This window comes from Plutella xylostella, chromosome 6 (assembly GCF_932276165.1).
Source record: "Plutella xylostella chromosome 6, ilPluXylo3.1, whole genome shotgun sequence".
In the NCBI taxonomy this organism is placed as follows: Eukaryota; Metazoa; Arthropoda; class Insecta; order Lepidoptera; family Plutellidae; genus Plutella; species Plutella xylostella.
The window spans coordinates 4,475,924-4,497,567 of NC_063986.1; the positions used below are offsets into that span (position 1 = coordinate 4,475,924).

Consider the following 21,644-nt stretch of genomic DNA (forward strand, 5'->3'; position numbering starts at 1 on the left):
CGCAAGAAAATCAGAGAAGTTGTTTTCCAACATTTAACTTGTCAAGAAACTACTGGGTGTCTTCCAATACTTTAATCCTATTAGCTAAGAGATGGGATGCAGCCGTGGCGACTAGCGTTAACTCATGTCAATTAGCACCTTGTTTTTCCCGGAAAATTAATTAGCGAAATTTACTGGCGAAAAGTGGGTGCAGCAATGCACCTCTGCCTACCCCGCAAGGGAGTACATTAGTACGGTGGCCTGCGCCTTAAAGTATACAGGCGGAGTTTTTAAAATAGCAATCCCTGATGATGAAGGAACCAGCTACATCTGTTATAAATCCGGGGACGTATTGTGTGTGATGTGTGTAGCAGTGGTGTTTATGTGGATGTGCTTAAGCAGCATTTGAGCTTGAGATCGCTATTTCAAAAACTCCGCCTGTATACTTTTAGGCGCAGGCCACCGTACATGGTGTGAGTTTTTATATATTTATTAATTAGTAAAACAATAATAAATTTTGTCGCTGCTAAAGTGTATTAGAGAATCACAATAAAAATGTGGATTTATGGAAGTTTTAGAGTCTATCATGGGAAAACGGCTGTTGCATTATGGAATACGGCAATTGTAGGTTAATACTTTTTATCTCGGAATGTTTATGAAATTATATTGAAGTATGTATTTGTATTACTTAGTTAAACGTTTCTACTAATTTATGTCAACGAAAACTAATGTCGAAATATTAAAGTTGTTAGCTCTCTTTATCTCTTGGGGGCATAAACACTTAAACAATTAAAAGTATTAAGTACTTACCTGAAAACTTTAAAACCCACTGATGTTCTGCTAGATTTTAATTGGAGTCTGTTACTTTACAAAAAAAGCAAACAAGTCCTAAAAGCAGAAAAATATTTTCTTCGTCATTTTTGGGGACACAAAATTTAACAAGCCACTCGTACATGTCCAATTAAGTAACTTTTTTTAAATAAAAAGTGTATTTCACCGAAATCTGCCAGCAATAAAAGTGAGACTCAGCAAAATATAAACCAGCAAAGTGCGAGTCGGACCCGTGAACGAATGGTTCCGTCCGTACCATTATCTATGGACAGCAACGTGATAAGTTTCTTTTTTTGGGATAAGGAACCCTAAAAATATATTGTAACAGGCACTTCCAGTTAGTGAAATAAGTTCCACGGAATATCATGTTAATAAAGTATTAATTAAAAGTATTATTTTACACAGAGGATAATGCTATGGTGCAAGTAACATTGATAATATAATATTATTACTCGTATGCATTAGTTCAGGTAAATATCACACGCCTTATCAACTTTTTAGAAACCAATTCAGTTGCTGGCTCTCTAGGAATAGTTGTCTACCTAGTGTGAGACAAAATTACGTGGGACGTACAGCGTAGACTCCATTTTAATGTCTATTTCCGGATCAGAAGCGACAGAGAGAGTTATTTATGTATAAGTACTATCCCGCCATCTGACCCCTCGACCGAGACTTGAACTCCTATTATTTATAAAAATATTAAACTAACTATAATAATTGTATATTTGATTTCAATTTGAGAGAAACATTTAAGTGTATTTTTGGCAGGTACACAGAGAACATTATTGGCGTACTCGTATATATCATATACCTATCTCATATACGTCATTATTACACGATTATCTTAATTGTTAATTTAAAGATTAGAAATGTTTAATTTCATAATTACGATTGCATTCTTGCATCGTACCTTTAATAACCAACGTTACGGTAGGTACCTCAACACGCAAAATATTGTATAAGTCAGCCTGTATATTTGAGATATAATATACCTACCTTCATAAACCAAATTCCACTAGATAAGTACAGGTTTAGCTTTCCTTTGCGGATGATGGAATAAAAACAAAACCATGTTTCCCCACTGAGATTAACCTACATGGGAGTTTGAAATGATGTGATAATCTGGAATTACCATTTAAATTAATAATTTCTGATTTGCTCATGAATAAATGAACAGGCGGATGTAATAAACATGGCCATAGAATGCATAATACGCTCAATTATCAGTATCAGTGGCATGCATCAATATTATGGAATAAAATCACCAGTAAATAACTTGGAACGTAACTAATATTCAGAGTATTAGCATATTTTTAATATATCCTTAAACGCCCCGTGACTAGTGTTAAAAATAATATTGTAGTCTTCGTAGGGACGTTATGGACGTGACCATTCATATTGATTTCAGAAGTAAAAGTTCGAGCACTGAAAGTAAATTTTAAAACAAATGCAAATTAATAGAAATAAGCTCCTTTGTGTGTAAGGAAAATATAGGTACCGTTCAATCATTTTAATACAGACCTCATATGAATAAGTGAGACAGGTTGTTGAATATTCAACAAGCAAAGTATTACCACTATTTAGGTATAACATTAAAAATAGGATTAAATCTAACATCGATACTGATGTGTTTAAAACAATGTAGTTGTTGTTGAGATATTCAGTTAGAATGATATTCGAGACTACACCAGCACGCAATCTCAGGATCTATTCATACGCCACCACTGGCAAAGTCTAAAGATAATATTGAATTTCCAATTTAGATTTTCTGCAGACTAAAGTTTCTGGTGGATTTTCAAAAGAGAATTTCTAGAAGTCCCCCTAGTGGCCATCAACATCACGGCAAGTTTTGAAGTAAGTTTATTTCTTGCATATTTTCAGTTACAGACTTCGTAATAAGATGCAACGGTGCTATAGAGAGCTGGCCTCCGATTTTCGCTCTCTTGAAATAATCTCAAAATACTTATGGCATATCTAGATTTGCTTACATGATTTCAAGTTGTTTTGTAGATAGCAGACAACCATGAAAATATAATTTATGATGAGATGACAATTTATTAATTATTGGTTCTTTAAAATTTAAATTTAGCTACTATTATGGCATAAATTTAAATGAAAAAGGTTTCTAGTCAATGACGATCATGTTTTATGGTAATTTAAAATAACCAATATTGTTTTCTTTATTTTTGTCTACCCTGTGAGGTTTGCAACTGCACCTAGATCCAGAAGATATAGGAACTTGGTAATCACATAACACTAAGAATTTCAATAGAAGCCGAACGTTTGAAGCATTGAAGCAAAACTTTGATGTCGTTTTTTAATGTTACTTGTACCTACTATCTTATACATACCTATAAATATTTACCTCAAACAAAGGGTACCTTAACTCTCTCTTAAACTCTATACTACTCATCCTTAATTCATACGTCGTTAGGGTTAAAATTGCACAGCACATGCTCCAATTGGTAGCCGCTTATTATACCAGTAGCAAGTTGAATGACGCAAATCCAACGATATGGAAATATTACCTAATAGAGTGCGTTCATTCGATAACGCTTAAAATTATAACGAGTTTGTGCGAATCAAACAATCACACTTTATTCTCTAATATTGATGATACGCTGTTGCTTTGTTTAAGTGAGCGACTGAACTAATATTTAACTAGCTATTCAATTTCTAAACCAGTATTGAATCATCCCGATTATCTACATATGTATGTAGGTATATTCAATTTCCTTCAAATACGATGTAAGTTAATAAATGGCATTTAAAGGATCCTGTATTCCTTTGAATGCAGCCATTGTAGCTCACTAACTAACTAACCCTCACTCTTTCATTTGCAGGAATATTAAACTCTTAAGGCACATAAAATAAGGTCGATTAAGACCAAATAGTTACACTTAGCGAGTATCTATCTACGACAGTACACGATGAACACAATGAGGGTAAATTATCTTTGAAATGGTCGATGAATAAGCAAAATGAACTGAATCGTTTCGTATTGATTTTCCCTAATGTAAAACTTCAAGTGACTTTTAGCGATGCATCAAATGTAAATATTTACACCGTAGCTTTGATCTTTGTAAATATTTCATCCTATAAATAATTTGTAAGGTTTATTGAATAGAACCCAAAACTATTTACCTACCTCCGAACATTTGAGTTTTAGACCTTTCCAATACTTATTTACTTTGGTTTAGGTATAGTCCAAACCAATATTGGAGCAAAAATTCGGGTGAATATCACTCATACGGTCTTTGAATTACGAACGATACCAAACTACGAAGTTTTCCAACTATACCATGCTGTTTGATTTGATTAAAAAGCAACCTCGTCCTCTACAAATAAATGTAGAATGTTTTCTATTTAGCTGAATCGTTTACTTTCCTTCACCTGATAATAACATTACACTTTCAAATCTAAAAGAATCGATTTTCCGATAGGATTTACGTAGTTTGTATGAATTTAATCAAAGCAAAAAATAAGAGAGAAAGATAAACTTAGATGTAGAAAGAAAAACATTTATCTTTCAGTGCTCGGCACACACTTGAACAGAAAATAAACTGATGCTCACAAATCCAGAGTATGGCAGGTAAAAGATATTTTAGATTGGAGGGATATGACATAATCTTCATGCTTTGAAGGTGGATTGGAGTGGAAATGTACATTACGTTCTCGTTTAATTTAATTAAGAGTATAGAGTTGCATTTGCGCTTTTTAAAGCCATCTGAGTTTTTAACGAATGAATTCTAATTTATGGAGCAGCTGCTTCTTTCCGGGATTTCCGAGTTTTTCCTGATTAGAAAATGGCTCAGTATGTTGGGTACATTAGAGGAAAGGAAATTTAGTTTATAATTTGTTCCCTCTATAAAACCGAAAGGTCATCACGAAATTCCAGAAACAACATGAGCCAGTAGAGTAGTTATAAGAAGTTTCACAAGAGCTTCGACCTTCCTCATCCAGTTACTACTTATGACGTATGTATAAACTATAAAATTGCAAGCAAATTAACCACCGTGAAAAACCCTATCTGGTTTTATTACTTGTCACCGATACGAACAATGACGCGATGGTATATAACACCTCATCGTTAAGTTAGGGGCAGGATTTTAACCCTTATTTCCGACGCCTAGTCTACTGACCTTCCGCTTAGCCCGGACCACCTGCATCTGGTGATGCGTGCACTCCCCGATTAGTGTATATTCTCCAGGTCTGAACCCATTTCCCACCACGCTGTCCGCTGCGGGTTTTCCTGACAATGTTTTTCCTCACCGTAAGAGCGTTGATCTGGCTTGAGAAGTAGGTGCTTATAGACGTACCTTCCGCTTAGCCCGCACCACCTGCATCTGATGGTGCGTGCACTCCCCGATGGCTCAGCCCCGCAGCGCCGCGCTCATCTGCGCGTACGCCCACCCCATCACCGCCGCGCCGTCAGAACCACTATTCTATTCTATTTGGGGGTGTAAGTACGTAAGTAACTGCACTTGGCCTTCTCCAATTGAATTTCTTCTTCTAAACCTCCATTTTCCACCACGCTGGACGGCTGCGGGTTTGTAGGTTCACGCAGTTTTCCTCACAATGTTTTCCCTCATCGTAAGAGCGTTGGCCTGGTATGAGAAATGGCCGCATATAATAATAACTGACCTTCCACCTAGCCCGGGCAACTTGCAGTTGATGATAAATATACAGATTTCATCACGATGTTTTCCTTCACGGAAAGAGCGATGGTATATAAATGACACTCATTGGTACATATCAGAGGCGTTATTTGACTGACCTTCCGCTTAGCCCGCACCACCTGCATCTGATGGTGCGTGCACTCCCCGATGGCGCGCCCCCGCAGCGCCGCGCTCATCTGAGCATACGCCCACACCATCACGGCCGTGGGGACCACGTACGTGACGCCCAGGAACACCAGGTTGTAGCTGTGGACAATTGGACACGTTTAGTTTTTAGATAGTAGACGGCACCTTAAGCAGTGCCGGTTTTAGTACTACCAGCGCCCTGGGCGAGATTTCTACGGCGCCCCTAACTGCCCATACGAAATAAGGCGAAGGATAATAATGACATAACCATTTATGAAAAGAAATAAACATTTATTTTAAAAAAAACTTTTCTAGCCTTTCTATCGGCGAACTCTTTTATTAAGTTATGAAAGTCGATGTTTTCAGCAAATCACGATCATCCACTCGTTTCCGAAAAAATGACTTCTATGTACAGTCAGATGCAAAAGTCGGTGGACACTTTTCACCTTTAACACAAAGGCTTACGAATGAACAGTGTACATCCACTTTTACACTTGACCGTACCTCCTCGACATTCATTTATTATCTCCGTGTTAAAATTTCATCAACATTATACAGGGTTATTTGCAGGTAGACCGGATCCTTTCATGAAGTGATAGAGGAAGGCATTTCCAGTTGATTGAACCCTTTAATGCATTACCCAAAACTTAACCATTTCTAAGATATTCAATATTTAAGTTTTTTTTAAAAATTTGCCAAAATTTTATGTTTAAAACCGAAAATTAAAAAACTAGCAATATTTCAATTTTTTTTTTTGGTTGTTTTGCATTAGTAACACCTTAATAAACTAATTAACATCAAATGTGCATTATTCAACTTCAATTAGACACAATACCTCAAAATAGATAAACATTTTAAAGAAATATTCAAAACTTAAAGACAAATAAGTTAAATTAAAAAGAGTTTTCATATGATAATTTTTTGTGCACTTTAGCTTAAAAACATTGTCAACTTATAAGCTTTCAAATAAGACATTTCACTATCAAATCGATTTAGGTATCACCAAGATATGGCCAAAACAACCAGAGAAGGCGGAGAAAACTCAACAGGGGTTTCCATACTATAGTCAACAGGACTGAAAACAATCGCACTTTTTACCTTTAAATTGGGCTAATTTTGTTGGTTTTTCTGTTACATTTTATCCGCCTGTGCTGGTTGTTTTGGCCATATCTTGGTGAAACCTAAATCGATTTGATACTGAAATATCTTTTTTGAAAGCTTATAAGTTGACAATGTTTTAAAGCTAAAGTGCACAAAAAAATATCATATGAAAATTCTTTTTACCCGACTGCCGAAGGAGGAGGGTAATGTTTTTAATTTAATTTATTTGTGTTTACGTTTCGAATATTTTTTTTAAATGTTCATATATTTTGAGGTATTGTGTCTAATTTGAATAATGCACATTTGATTATTTTAATTAGTGTATTAAGGTGTTACTATTGCAAAACAACCAAAAAAAATACTGAAATATTGCGGTTTTTTTTATTCTCGGTTTTAAACATATAATTTTGGCAAAAATGTAAAAAAAACTTAAATATTAAATATCTTAGAAATGGTTTAGTTTCGAATAATGCATTATAGGGTTCAATCAACTGGAAATGCCTTCCTCTATCACCTCTTGAAAGGATCCGGTCCACTTACCAATAACCCTGTAAAGTCAGTTCCAGAGATATTTTATAATAAGTACTTTTAATATAAGGCTTTTAATGTAGTGCTCCGACCGAATGGATTGAGCACCTGCGTTCCATTCTAGTGTTGCCAACACATCGTTTTTTTTTTTTCGCTTACGGAGATGGGAATATAGGTAAAGGGGCGCCGCTTAACGGCGCCCCTTAAAGTCCGGCGCCCCTGGGCGGTCGCCCAACCGCGCCCTACCCTAACGCCGGTACTGACCTTAAGAATAAGTTTTTTTTTCATCTACATTCTTCTTCTTGTCGTGTCGTCATGGTTGTAGAATTATCATTAGGGTGACCTTACACAACGAACAATTAGAAACCGACGTTTTGTAGGAGGAAAATAGAACGTCCTTCAAAACGTCAAAGAGCATGTTAATTAGAAGAAAGAAAAATCGGGCCGATTATCTGCCCTGCATAAATATGGTCGTGTGGTCATCAGCGATACCATATAGTGAAAGTCTTCATCGTCTGAATATGCAAAGTTCACTACAAAACGTAAAAATAGGTCACTGGTGTTATTGCGAAGTCAAAACGATGTAACATTTACGAAGTAATTAGTGTCAAATTCAATTCAATTTTGAATCCGAAAATCGTTGTCAAAACAAGTTTGCAATAGGGAGGCAGATTACGGTTTAAGTTATCAGGAGGATTACTTTTACAGCCTGCTTAATCGAATATGTAATATCATACACAACAACACACTATTGAACATGAATGCTTGTATAGTTTAATGTATAGGTATAAATTTAATGCACACACAATGTCATTTTCGCGCTAACACATTCTATACTGAATATGAAAATGCTGGAATTGTTGGTTCGATTGTTTTATTAGCTACTGTTTGTGATGTGTTGTTGTCCGAAGTGAAAAATAAACGATCGTTTGTTTCAGTAAGCAGCCAATAAATTCTCGCTACGGGTGACAATCGATTGCACGAAAAACTTTTTTTCTCTTATTCTTATTGGATACATAATAAACATCAAGTGTTTTTTTACGAATGCCAATAAATAAAAAAAATCTCTTCTTATAATACCTATTTTTGGTTAATTAATTTTGAAAACGAAACGCGTACGGTACAACCTGCTAGTAGTTATATTATATAGTGAAATAAGGTTATAAGGACCTGATAGACAATATATTATCTGTATAATGGCTACCTGATGGATATGAACATAATTATAGAGAGTGACAGCATGTCTTTTATTCCGCAGATAGCCATTATTCAGACATTATGAAACAGGCCCTAAAAAGTTGGAGTTTAAAAGAGTGTAACACAAAATTACTTAGGGAGATCGTGAATAAATGAAAAACTGATCCATTTAGAAGAGGCGACAGGTGAATAGTCTCAGAACACAGAGCAAAGAAATGGAAAGAGATAATTTATCTCATTCATGCTGCTTTTATCTAAACTTTTGCAAATGAAATTCCTTTGTTCCGGCCTTAAAAGTAGACTCCGTCCGTTCTAGTAGGACTTAGATAAAATTTGTAGGGCATTTGAGAATTTAAGAGATACCGTCATGTGGCATTGCCGCAGGATACACTGTATTTTAATCATACTATTAATTATTAATCTTAATCTAAACTTATTTATCATAAGGCAGATGTATGTACTTTATATACATAAGTAAGTATTGTACTGTTCACGCCATGTGGGACACTGTACTCTCCGCTCCGATGAATTCCGCTCTGTTTTTGACATATCTGCATGTTTGCACCAACCCTACCTAACATAATTAATATAAAATATTCAACAAAATAATGAAAAATAAAAGTTTCATTACATTTTTTATCATCTACTTGGCCTTTTTTTAGGGTTCCGTAGCCAAAATGGCAAAAACGGAACCCTTATAGTTTCGTCATGTCCGTCTGTCCGTCTGTCCGTCTGTCCGTCTGTCACAGCCGATTTACTCGGAAACTATAAGTACTACAGTGATGAAATTTGATGGGAATATGTGTTGTATGAACCGCTACAAAAATATGACACTAAATAGTAAAAAAAAGAATTGGGGGTGGGGCCCCCCATACATGTAACTGAGGGATGAAATTTTTTTTTTCGATGTACATACCCGTGTGGGGTATCAATGGAAAGGTCTTTTAAAATGATATAAAGTTTTCTAAAAAACATTTTTCTTAAAGTGAACGGTTTTTGAGATATCAGCTCTCAAAGTCGTAAAAAGTATGTCCCCCCCCCTCTATTTTTATAACTACGGGGTATAAAATTCTAAAAAAAATAGAGGTGATGCATGCTAATTAACTCTTTCAACGATTTTTGGTTTGATCAAAGTATCTCTTATAGTTTTTGAGATAGGTTGATTTAAGCTACGGAACCCTTTGTGCGCGAGCCCGACTCGCACTTGGCCGGTTTTTTTACTATACAAGCCAAAACAGCCTCTCATGTTTTCATTCGGGTGGTACTTAAAAATCTATTACGTTGAAGTATTACCACCCTCTACAGTGGAAAGTGGGTAATGAGTGGCTGACTTTTGAATGCCCTCTGAGCTCGATGTACTTTACTTTTGAACAATGACGTAAGTACGTCTTGTCTGAAGTACTACTGTAACAGAATACAAGTTCACTTTAAACTAACCTAGACCACTGAGAACAAGTAAGTGATTCTTTTAACTTCTGTCCGCGATTGCAGCGGAGCTAGTTACTGCCAGTTGATGTTGTTAGCTTCTCTACAAGACCGCCGCAACTTTGAAGCACTCTAACTCAATGTGATGGCTATATACACATGTAGTTACGTGTAGTTTAGTATATATATTATATATAAACGCGTGGACACGCTAAGTTGGACCGGACCAGGAAAATCGTATTCTGAATTCCTTCGTATCTTGACAGATATAAAAAGGTCAGCCCCATTTCAGAACGCGATAATTTTATTAAGGATTTGTTTAGACATTGTGTTTCATTTAAATATTACTTACTTAAATAGTTTGTTTATTGTGTAAAATCTTGACCCCAAAAAATACTCAGGTGACCTTTATGCAGCCGAATTTCGATAAGATATGAAAGATTTTTTTCTTTACTAGTACCTAAACTGTGTATATTATATTATTTTACTCACATGTAGTCGGTTCTTGATGTTGGGTAGCTGCCGTCCGGCCATTTTATGAAGCAGATCTCACGTTCTCCGTTGATATACCTGGAAATAAATAAATACATTTTAGATACCTACATAAGTATTCAATTTATAACTACATAAGTGTGGGAAAAAAAAAACCTGACCCCTTCTAGGGAGATTCCTCTTAGAGTGACATTGCTAATGAGGGGGAGTCAGATTTCTCTGCAGCCCACTGTACATAGACCCTCTGGTGATTTACTTTAAATCTTCATCTGTCGTGTTGGACAATCATCCATCATTGTAAGCGAGTAATAGTGCCAATAAACGGCTTTAGAATAACTGCTCAGAAACAGGCTTTTAAAGAGAAATTTGTTCTGGGGGAAATCGCTTTTCTGCTAATCCAACTTACGTATTCAAGTTACGAAAAAATATATGCTGCATTTAATTTAATTAGCAGTTTCATTACACATTGTTTTTTTTATTTATTTAATGCATATGTTTCGAGCTTTATGTTTATAATGTCGTACTAATTTTTCCGTCTCACTCAAGGGGGTGTGGGTTGAAATCCTGAGATGTAAATACCAATGAAATCGCGAGCATAATGTGTGTTGCGTATCTATTACTACCTATGTATTTTACACGAAGTATAGTAATTATAGCGTAAAGTTATAGTGTAGATAGAACTAAAGCTACCCTATATTTAGATTACGTCGTTAACCCTAATGATTTGCTTGAGTACAATATGAGTCATTTTAGTAAGTTACAGTATAACTAAGTCTCTATAGCAAGAAGATATAGTTAAACACTTACAAAATATCAAAAAAGATTGAAAATTTTCGACTGCCGCTTTAAAAGAACTAAAGTAGAAATATCATTTTGTTTAATAATACTAATTATATACAGTATGTTTCAAAATGGGTAGCTACATTAATCCTAAAGAGGGTCTGGGGGTCATTCAAAAAAATGAAAATCTAGTCCACTTGTCTGGCAACTAGTCATAAGAACAAAATCTGTTTTAGTTATTAAGTACATATTAGAATGTAAGTGTTGTAAACCGTGTTTTTATATGGACAAATTGTCTGAAATAAATAAATTATTATATTATTATAGTAAAATCACTTGAGCTTTTGAACAGCATGTACATAAATAAAATGTACATAGTAAATAAACATTTTCGAAATTTTCCATCAACATCAATGTTTAGCGGAATATGAGAATATGACCGAGCTAATAAACTCGCAATGAAACTATGGGACAATAAACTCTGGTGAATGATATCACCCGTATAATTAAGTTTCAACTTCAAGTTCATTGTTGAGGGTTCGGGGAAAACGAAAACGAAAAGAATTAGAATTTATAACGAGTTTGATTGCGGGCGATTGGAAATAGAACTGTCAACTGAGTTTTAAAGTCAATTTAAGTGCAGGGGTGGGCTAAAGTAAATTGATATAGGATATAGAGTTCAGCGTTAACTATTATCATGTAGTAAATTCGTCGTGAGTATACCATTTACATTTGTAACGAAAAAAAAGATGCTTCCCCATACCAAAATGGTTGTTTACGTGACACTGTATGGGGAGTAGATGTTTTTTTAGGGAATATCCCATGGTCATCATAACAAAAGTTGTTCAGAATGAAAAGCTCTGTGACATACTTCCAGATGTGCACCTATGAAAGACTCACCCTGTATTATAAGTAATTCTATTCTATTCTCTGTGGGGGTGTAAGTACCTGCACCTGGCTCTCTCGAATGGAACCGTTGTGCATATCCCCAAGGTCTAAACTGCCTTCCTAAGCTTGGACCATTTTCCCACCACGCTGGTCCACTGCGGGTTGGTGGGTTCACATATCTAGATTTGCTAGATCTAGATATGCAGGTTTCCTCACGATGTTTTCCTTCACTGTAAGAGCGATGGTATACATTGTACTTAAGTTAAAAGAACTCATTGGTACATGTCAGCGCCGGGAACCCGCATCTCTGGCTTGAGAAGCGGGAGCTTACCCGACTGAGCTACCACCGCTCCAAGTACTTCTAATATTTTCAGACATTACCGATTTTTTCCGTTCTTAGTGTTACGTAGATATGATTCAATGGATAGAAAGGATTTGATGAATGACAGGTTAATGAGTCCCCATTTACCCGTTTGATCCTGGATGAGGCGTTCCGATGGTTAACTTCATAGCTCAGAAGCACCCAAGAGAAAACACTAAATTGCCTGTTAACATAAGTTGAGTGAATTGTAGCCGACCCGAGCGGATATTTTAATATTATTTCATTTTATATTTATGGAAAACTTAGAGCGGCAAACAGTTGAATAGTATTTAAAGAGTAAAACTGATATCCAATTATCAGTTTTCACGGTTTAGTAAAAACAAAAGGTTGAACTTGCACACTCGTACTGTGTCATAGAACAACGCAGACTCGGGTTACTCAATGTACTGTATAAGCCAACAGCACTTAACAAATTTTAAACAGTCACATGTAAAAAATAACTATCTGATTTTCCAATCCATCGCAATCAGATATAAAGTCAATTTAATCATCGGGTTTACCTTAAAAGGTTTAGGTTTATCGTTTGATAAATTGCAATAAATAAATTGTTTCGCATTGTATATCCTGCTAATACATATTGTAAATGCGATGAATGGCGACCGAATGGCGTAGTGGTTAGTAACCCTGACTACTGAGCAGAAGGTCCCGGGTTCGATTCCCGGCTGGGGCAGATATTTGTTTAAAGACAGATATTTGTACTCGGGTCTTGGGTGTTGATATTTATATTTAGTATCTATCTATCTATGTATTTGTGTAGATATATCAGCTGTCCCATAACACAGGTTCTGCCTAGCTTGGGGTCGGATGGCCGTGTGTGAGAAGTCCCCACATATTATTATTAAATGCGAAAGTCTGCAAAGGATGCTTGTTACTCTTTCAGGTGAAAATTACTGGACATATTTTTATGGAATTTTGTATTCAAGAAGCTGAAACCCTGCAGTAACGTATAGCTTATCCCGGAATTCCCACGGGAAAACTGTACGTCAAAGCGTACAGTAGCAATAGTAAGGTTTACTATCAAAACTTTGAGGCATGCACAGGACACCGTTGCAATGGTTGATCAAAAAATATACTAGCACAGTTTTTTTTTTGCGCAAAACGGACTAGGTACAAAATTCTTTTGAAATCCACCACAACGACAACAGAATGGCGCTTCAAAGCAAATCACACACTACAGGAACAGGATGCAATATTGATGGCATCCTAACTACCGTTTGTGGGATCCGTGTGTCGCCAACCTCAGAGTAATCGGCAAAGAACAGCAACGCAAGAATAAAACCATACGGATCGGGCTATCCGTTTTCAAAAACATCCTTTCCCATGACACCCGCTTCAATACAACATTTTTTCAAATTTCCACTAAATTTTTACTTCCGAAAGGGAATAAAAGAGAAACTAAAGAACCACTCGTGTATTTTTACGCAAGTGCAATTTTGAAATCAGTCCCGAGGTGTATAATGTAAAGTTTTCTCTTCCTTATTAACTTTTATACGACCAAAATGAAGAGCAAAAATCAAATAAGTATTTTAATTTTCAGAAATAAATAAAATGTATGTAATTGGTACATTAATTTTTTTATAGCAATAGTAGGTAACATAGGAAAATCTAACACAACAAGCAAGTTGATAATACTCGTATATTTATTATAAACTTCAATATTGTTGTAAAACTTTGCTCTCATAAGCTTTTTTCTGCAAGCTTACGTTTTGACGGTTCAGTGGCAGTCATTTTTACGACTATCCTAAAATGCCAACGCACTTTTTTTATTAAGTTCTTTGCTAGAACATGTCTGTATTTTTACTGATACAAACCTACATAACATAACCCATCTCTGACTCGCGCCGAATTTTACAACCAGTGATACTTTCTTACAATTGAAAGTAAAAAATATGGAGGTGAAAATACCTACTTATTCATTCAGTCATATGTGTTTTTGTAAGTAAGTACCATAAATCATTGAATTTTATTACTTACCTCTATAAGAACTTACAACGTATAAAAACAAAAAACAATATGTCGTAGTTTTTTTGTCGTTAACGTTAAATGTGATTCATTGTTACTCTTCTACTAGTAAACAAATAAAGCCATTAGACCATGAACTTCTGAAACTAATGCACGTCCATTAAGGAATAGGTAAAACGAACTAAATGCCTTTATTTGTAAACAAGAAACAACTATGTAGGTATGTCAATAACTTTATTACGTTACATAATGTTTCTTTTTTTCCGTTAGCTACTAACACATACAGTCACACACACACAGTATTAACCCGCCAGTGGTGACGTATATGTCTGTGAGACCGGGTGGTTCGAAAAAGTCGAATAACTTTCTCACTAGCCATCGATTTTTGTTGTGATTTCGGGTAGCTGCCTCATTTCCCATCCCCCATCGTCAGTCCACCCCGCGACGGTGACTCGTGCGCAGGTTTCGGAGTTTTGGCGCCAACCCGGTGCGTGAGACCGGGGTCACCGACTATGTAAGTCAAATTTAAAGATGTTTTTTAAATTTTTCATACATTTTTTTTATTTTTCTTGACTGTATTTTTGTTTTGTGATTGTAAATTTCATGATTGAACTATTTTTAATAGATAGTTGTAGGTATTTATACAAATATAAGTACTTAATAGATTTCAATAAGTTTTTACAGTAATATCAGCTAGTTTCAGCATGTCCTTGAAAATGACGACGGAGATAGCTGGACCTTCAAAAAATTGTCAATGTTATGAATGTGGATAGCGAAAATAACAGAAAAATTTGATATATTTGTCACAAAATGTAAGAAATATATGTGTTACGACCATGTAAGTGCCTTTTTGCAGAGACTGTTTGGCTGTGGAGAAACAATGACTTTTAGTGTATTATTATTATATTTTTTTTGGTAGAAGTATATAAATTTTTGTTTTTTCTTATGAAGTTCGTAGTGTTATAAAACTATAAAAGGTGGACTTAGTTATAAAAAATTACATAATTGTTGTATTTTTTTAATTTTTAAGATGATAGGTGAAAAATTATGTAAATATTAAGTGTTCTAAGTACCATGGTAAAAGGACTAATAAACGAGCCGTGATTTATGATAATGCTTTGTTTTATTGTCAAACAAATACTTATCTTTAAAATTAAACTAATTTTAAGTAGCATGTGTAGTTAATTAAGTAAAAAAAATAAGTTTGAAAATCCCGGTGCGTGAGACCGGCGTCACCAACGATGTAAGTCAAATTCACGTCACCACTGGCGGGTTAATAAAATGACATTAAAATTCCCTACATAAGTACCTACTTCCTGATCCCATTCCAACGGTTCTTAGAACTCACAGCGAATTCAAAGGAACCGAGCTCGTTAGTGTTGTCCATAAAATAAAAAAGAGGTCGAACAAAAAATGTAAGACAAATCCTTTTCCCCTCGGAATAAGGGTCAGAAAATAAAATATTTTCCCCAACACTCCTCATGTCCGCCCGAAGGAAACCCTTTGTTTCTTCAGCCCTCTGATTCGTAGATACTGAAGAAGCTAAAAATTACAGTTTTGTTTAGACAACGTTGGACGATCGTTGAATACTGATAACGTTGCTGAGCTATTAATTAAATTTGTATGGTAGTTATGTATACCACATTATTTAATTTTATGTATTTCAAAAAAAGGAATATGAATGACAAAAAAGTCATGTCTTGAAGCGTGTGTCTCATCACCGACAACCCCTTTAAATCACACCTAGGCACTTTCAGTGCAAAACCCTTGACAAATCTGCCAAATAAACATCATCTATCGCATATAAACGGGGTTAAAAAGGGATCTGTCAGAAACTGTGCCATCTGACAGTCACAAAGTTATTCATCCCAGCATCCATCAATATTTGAGACATCTATCTCATTTCTTCCATGCTGCAGGGTTGATGGCATAGTTAGATAGGGAAATGAGGGAAGTATAAAAATAACAGGCTGAGGACAGTGACATGACTATATGACACTTCTTGGGAGAAGCCTATATTATAGAATTTAGTCTGGGTTATAATTTATAGCGAAGAGATGGGTTCTAGAATGCAAGCCTTACCCTTGGAACCATAATTATGTGGGAACTTGTAATTGGCTAGTAGCTGTTTACCTGAATATGTTCATAGCTGTAAGTTCTCCAAATATTAGGTATAAAAAAAATACTAACTTAACCCAGTTTATAAATAAAAAACCGGCCAAGTGCGAGTCGGGCTCGCGCACAAAGGGTTCCGTAGCTTAAATCAACCTATCTCAAAAACTATAAGAGATACTTTGATCAAACCAAAAATCGTTGAAAGAGTTAATTAGCATGCATCACCTCTATTTTTTTTAGAATTTTATACCCCGTAGTTATAAAAATAGAGGGGGGGGGACATACTTTTTACGACTTTGAGAGCTGATATCTCAAAAACCGTTCACTTTAAGAAAAATGTTTTTTAGAAAACTTTATATCATTTTAAAAGACCTTTCCATTGATACCCCACACGGGTATGTACATCGAAAAAAAAAATTTCATCCCTCAGTTACATGTATGGGGGGCCCCACCCCCAATTCTTTTTTTTACTATTTAGTGTCATATTTTTGTAGCGGTTCATACAACACATATTCCCATCAAATTTCATCACTGTAGTACTTATAGTTTCCGAGTAAATCGGCTGTGACAGACGGACAGACGGACAGACGGACAGACGGACAGACGGACAGACGGACAGACGGACATGACGAAACTATAAGGGTTCCGTTTTTGCCATTTTGGCTACGGAACCCTAAAAAGGCACGTTCCAGACAAAATAGACTTTGCATTCAACAGAAACAAGAAGCCAGATACAATTAATTGCTTCGCAAAGCAAGGTCTACCAATTCCAAAGTTTTATTAGCAAGACATTCTAGCCGAAAATGCAAATAGGTTCCGTGTACTGTACAGTCAAATTAAGAAAAAGTTAACAGGGAGTCTTCGACTTAACGCATATAAAATGAAACAATGAATAATATCCCTCAGGTTGTAGGTACTTAGTAAAAGACCTATACTAAGCCGAAAGTGGGTGACTTAAAAGTGACTCTGAACAACGCGGACTCGGGTGTAATATTTTTGGTTCTACAACTGTCTAATAAGTCATTCGAGAAATAAAAACTTCTTTATACACTCACCGTCAACCACTCACAAAATGCCGACAGCAAACAAACCAAATTTTTAAACATTAAATTTAAAATTTAAACCAAATATTACCAATTTAAGTTGCTAATATCCTGATACAATATGCAGAAGGCGTCATTAAGCTAGCCTTTTCCGTTTAGGAGTAATTTGATGCTTTTCTTATTGGGACCTTTTCATTGCCCGTGAGTGTAACTTAGTTTTTTGGCACACTGTACTGTACAAGACACAAATTTAATTCAATTGTGTAAACAGGGAAACTTTCGCCAAAATTACCGTTTTTACTTAGATAAGCTTAAATGTATTTAAGCTACTCAGCAACACTTTGTCTAAGTAAAAGACGGGGTTAAGGTATTTTCTGTTGTTCTACAAATACCAACAAGGGTCAGCCACCTTTGCGAACAGATGGTGCTAAGTGGAATAAATGCATGTACTGGTTGGATATAATACTTTTATATCCTGTTCATAGAATTTTTATTTATGTATGTTTTACGACACAAAAACTATGGTATTATTAGATTAGTGATCATCAGAATCTATAATTGTCTCATATACGCTTACAACATAGCTCCCAAACGAATGGAATTAATATAGGTAGGTATAAGGTATATATGGAATTATAAAAAATAAATGTGGGCACGAAAAAATGTTATGGTACTCAGATATTCACATTAAAACTAATTGATTTTTGCGACAAACAAAGGAGATTGAATTATAATGTTAAATAGGAAAGGCTTTATTCGGAGCCGCAAATAAATTGATTGATCGCGAAAAAGACATTAATCGATAACCCAGAATACCATTTGATTGATGTTTTATTTTTGTTATATAGGGCATTTATTTATAGATATTTACAAGGTGAAATATCATCAGTGAACTTCGGTGATGGTCCCATTCTGAAAGTTTATCTAGCTTCTTCTAAATACATACTACATAGTTTCATGAATACTAGACTTAGACTGGTTTATCACCGTGGTGAAAGGATTGGCCCGTCAGAAGTAAACATTGCTGTCTATCCTAGGTGCGTTTACCCATAATGAAAATGCAATTTCAGAAAAAAATACCACAAAGAAAGACATACTACTTTTGTAAAACCGAAATTTACTACAACGGTTTTATTTTGTACAGTGAAAATATTTTTTACTTAATTTTTATGATGAAGTTACAATTATATTGATTTCCACGAATAAAATAGAGCAAACGAAACACAAAATAATCTAGTAATTACTTTCTCATTTAGGGGTTCCAGGAAATAAGTCTTTGTTAATGAACATTCGCAATTATGTAACAAACAGTTGATTTTGATGTTATTTATTTTCAATAAATACCTGATTTACTTAATTATTAAATTGGCTTTGATTTTTTATTCTCATCTACTTTCTATCACGAAAATATAAACATCATTATAAATGTTAAAACCCGCACATCGCCCGAATTCTCTTTACTAAAGAGAGAACAATCATAACGACATAAATCTACTAACCAAAATTAAAAACCTTCGATATTCAACACTAAAAGAGGCATACCTTTTGAACGACTAAGCAAATTTTTATAAAATTATTATAATGTCTAAACATACATACTCAAAATAACATTATCTATGATCTGAAAAAAACGTAACGAAAATAGTTTTTGCCGTTTATGAGCTACGCTGCCTGTCTACCAAAAACAGATACACAAACACACAGACACGCCTCTTTTTGCGTCTCTAGTTATGGGCAGACACACCACAGGGTTCAGACAAAGCACCAGTTTGCAGCCGCCGAAAACTGAAAGATGTGAAATTTTCGATCTCTGTGTCTCAGGAGGTTAAAATAATCTTACTTCTTCCTGGAAATGTTGGAGACTTGGAGTTCAACAAGCGCACTTCCTTCTTATTTTCAGCCTACTATCTTAACTCTTGCACCCTCTATAAACTTATAAAACAAAACAATCTTACTTCTTCCGGTAAGTGTCGGAGTAGAGCAGGCTGGGCAGCGCCAGCAGCCGAATAGTTGAAGAAGGAGATCGATCGTAATGATATACCTACTCCAAATATAATAAAACTAACCAACGCAGCGTAAAAAACTTATATTTGATACTAAACTACCAAGATCGAGATGAGTAGCATAGACTGAAGTAGGCCTACACCTTTGAGGTTGAGAATGGCTAAGAAAAAGAAGAAAGACATATGATACTAAAAGTCGCATAACTTTTGAACGGCTGAGTCGATTTTGATGCAGTATAGCTCAGAATATTTATAATAACATTATCTATCACCTGAAATAATCTAAGCAACAATCGGTTAAGCCGTTTACGAGCTACGCTACCACAAACATATACACAAACACACATACACGCTACACAATCTTACTTCTTCCGGTAAGTGTCGGAGTAGAGCAGGCTGGGCAGCGCCAGCAGCGCGCTGGCGGCCCACACGGAGAGCAGCGCCGAGCGCGCCACGCGCCGCGACAGCCGGTGCTGCAGCGGCTTCACTATCGCCACGTATCTGAAACAAGCAGCAAAGGGGTTAGCACCACCGACACATTAAATAAATATGTGGGGACATCTCAAACACGGCCTTCCGACCCCAAGCTAGGCAGCAGAGGCTGTAATATGGGTATCTGTCAGTTGATATGTTTGAAAGTAAACGCATAAAGCTTTATAAGTACATATTTATGCAGACAGTATTTAGCTTTGTTTGCGATTCTCTATCTTGGTCGTTCATTGCTTATCGAGGCCCTAACATAACATTAACTTGACTAAGTTAAAAATACTTAGATAATAATGTAGGTATTCCGGCCCGTAGTCAGAATATCAGAGACAGTTCAGGAAATTAAAAACCTAATGAGGGTCAAAAATACAGAGTGGCAGCGGAAAATTTCATTTTAAATTATTATACTTACTTACGAAGAAAATATTCAATATATTTTTGATTTTGTTTGCTAGCCTCTAGGATGTATTAACATTATGTTTGCGATATAACGACGCAATAAATATGGGTACTTTTAATACAAGAGTTTATTAGAATGCGGTCAAGGGCGTGTCGGGCCAGCGGTACGGAACCAGTAAATGTTATGGAAGTAATAAAGCCTGTACCTAAATCGTAAATCTGACACGGTTTGAATCTTAAGTAGGCCTACCATAAATAACTTTTTTGCTTACACTTGGGAATTTTTGTATTTCAGAGTAGGTATAATAGTATGTTTACTGGATGATTTGTGAGATCGTCGTTTGTTTTTAATATCCATAGGGAATTAGATTTCAATTGATTGATCTAGGCACCTTCTTTTTTAATTCCCAAATCTTATTAACTGTGAATTACTAATAAAAAACATTCATCAGTTTTTGTCTACTTCATTTTATGTTCATGGACTTCATCAGATAATTTTTTTTTTGATTCATCTTTAAACAACTTTACTTCTCAAGATAACATAACTCAGATAAATAGTATTTTTTATTGTTCATATTAACCTTTTCGTTACCCTAATTTATTCATCTTGATATGTTACTTATAAACCCTTTTATGTACTCTCTTACACAATATTTTAATTACTACTTTTGTAAGTACGTTTAAAATAAGCGGCTACTCATTAAAATCCTATCTTTCAGGTAGAAATAAACCTGCTTGGAGAGTCAGACTTTTGTCGCAAAACTAAAAGGGTCGTGGGACGATTATAGTTAGCTGTAGTTGGTTCTTGGAACTGTACTAGTTTACATCTAAGAGCAATTTAAGAGACCAAAAATCTTGAGGAACCCTAGAATTATTGCGGTCGTGGAAGTTTCAGCGCTGAAACTTAGGTACTGCTGTTAATTAACATTTTGTTTTGAGGAAAAATCACGATAAGCACTTCAATTTATAAAAAGCTAGTTTAGTTTAGCTAGTGTAATTAAACTATTTTAAACCTCAAAAAAACATAGAGATCAAAAAATATAATTAGGTACAAGGACAACAATCCTAACTAATATTATAAATGTGAAAGTAACTGTGTCTGTCTATCTGTCTCTTTCACGCTAAAACTAGTGAACGGATTTGAATTAAATTTGTTATGCATATGGTCTAGACCCTGAAAAAGACAATAGGCTACTTTTTATCCCGGAACTCCCACGGGAAAACTTTT

The 21,644-nt window shown here is 35.3% G+C and overlaps 1 protein-coding gene across 1 annotated transcript in view; it reads right to left on the reverse strand.

Moving 5' to 3' along the window:
• The window catches only part of LOC105384568 (tachykinin-like peptides receptor 86C), a 56,351-nt gene that overhangs the window by 16,527 nt on the left and 18,180 nt on the right, over positions 1-21,644 (reverse strand). Inside the window, exons 4-6 of the mRNA XM_048621878.1 lie at positions 19,898-20,032; positions 10,359-10,436; positions 5,588-5,735 (exon numbers count right to left, since the gene is read on the reverse strand). Coding sequence (XP_048477835.1) covers positions 5,588-5,735; positions 10,359-10,436; positions 19,898-20,032 — 361 coding nt within the window. The remainder of the gene's footprint in view (positions 1-5,587; positions 5,736-10,358; positions 10,437-19,897; positions 20,033-21,644) is intronic.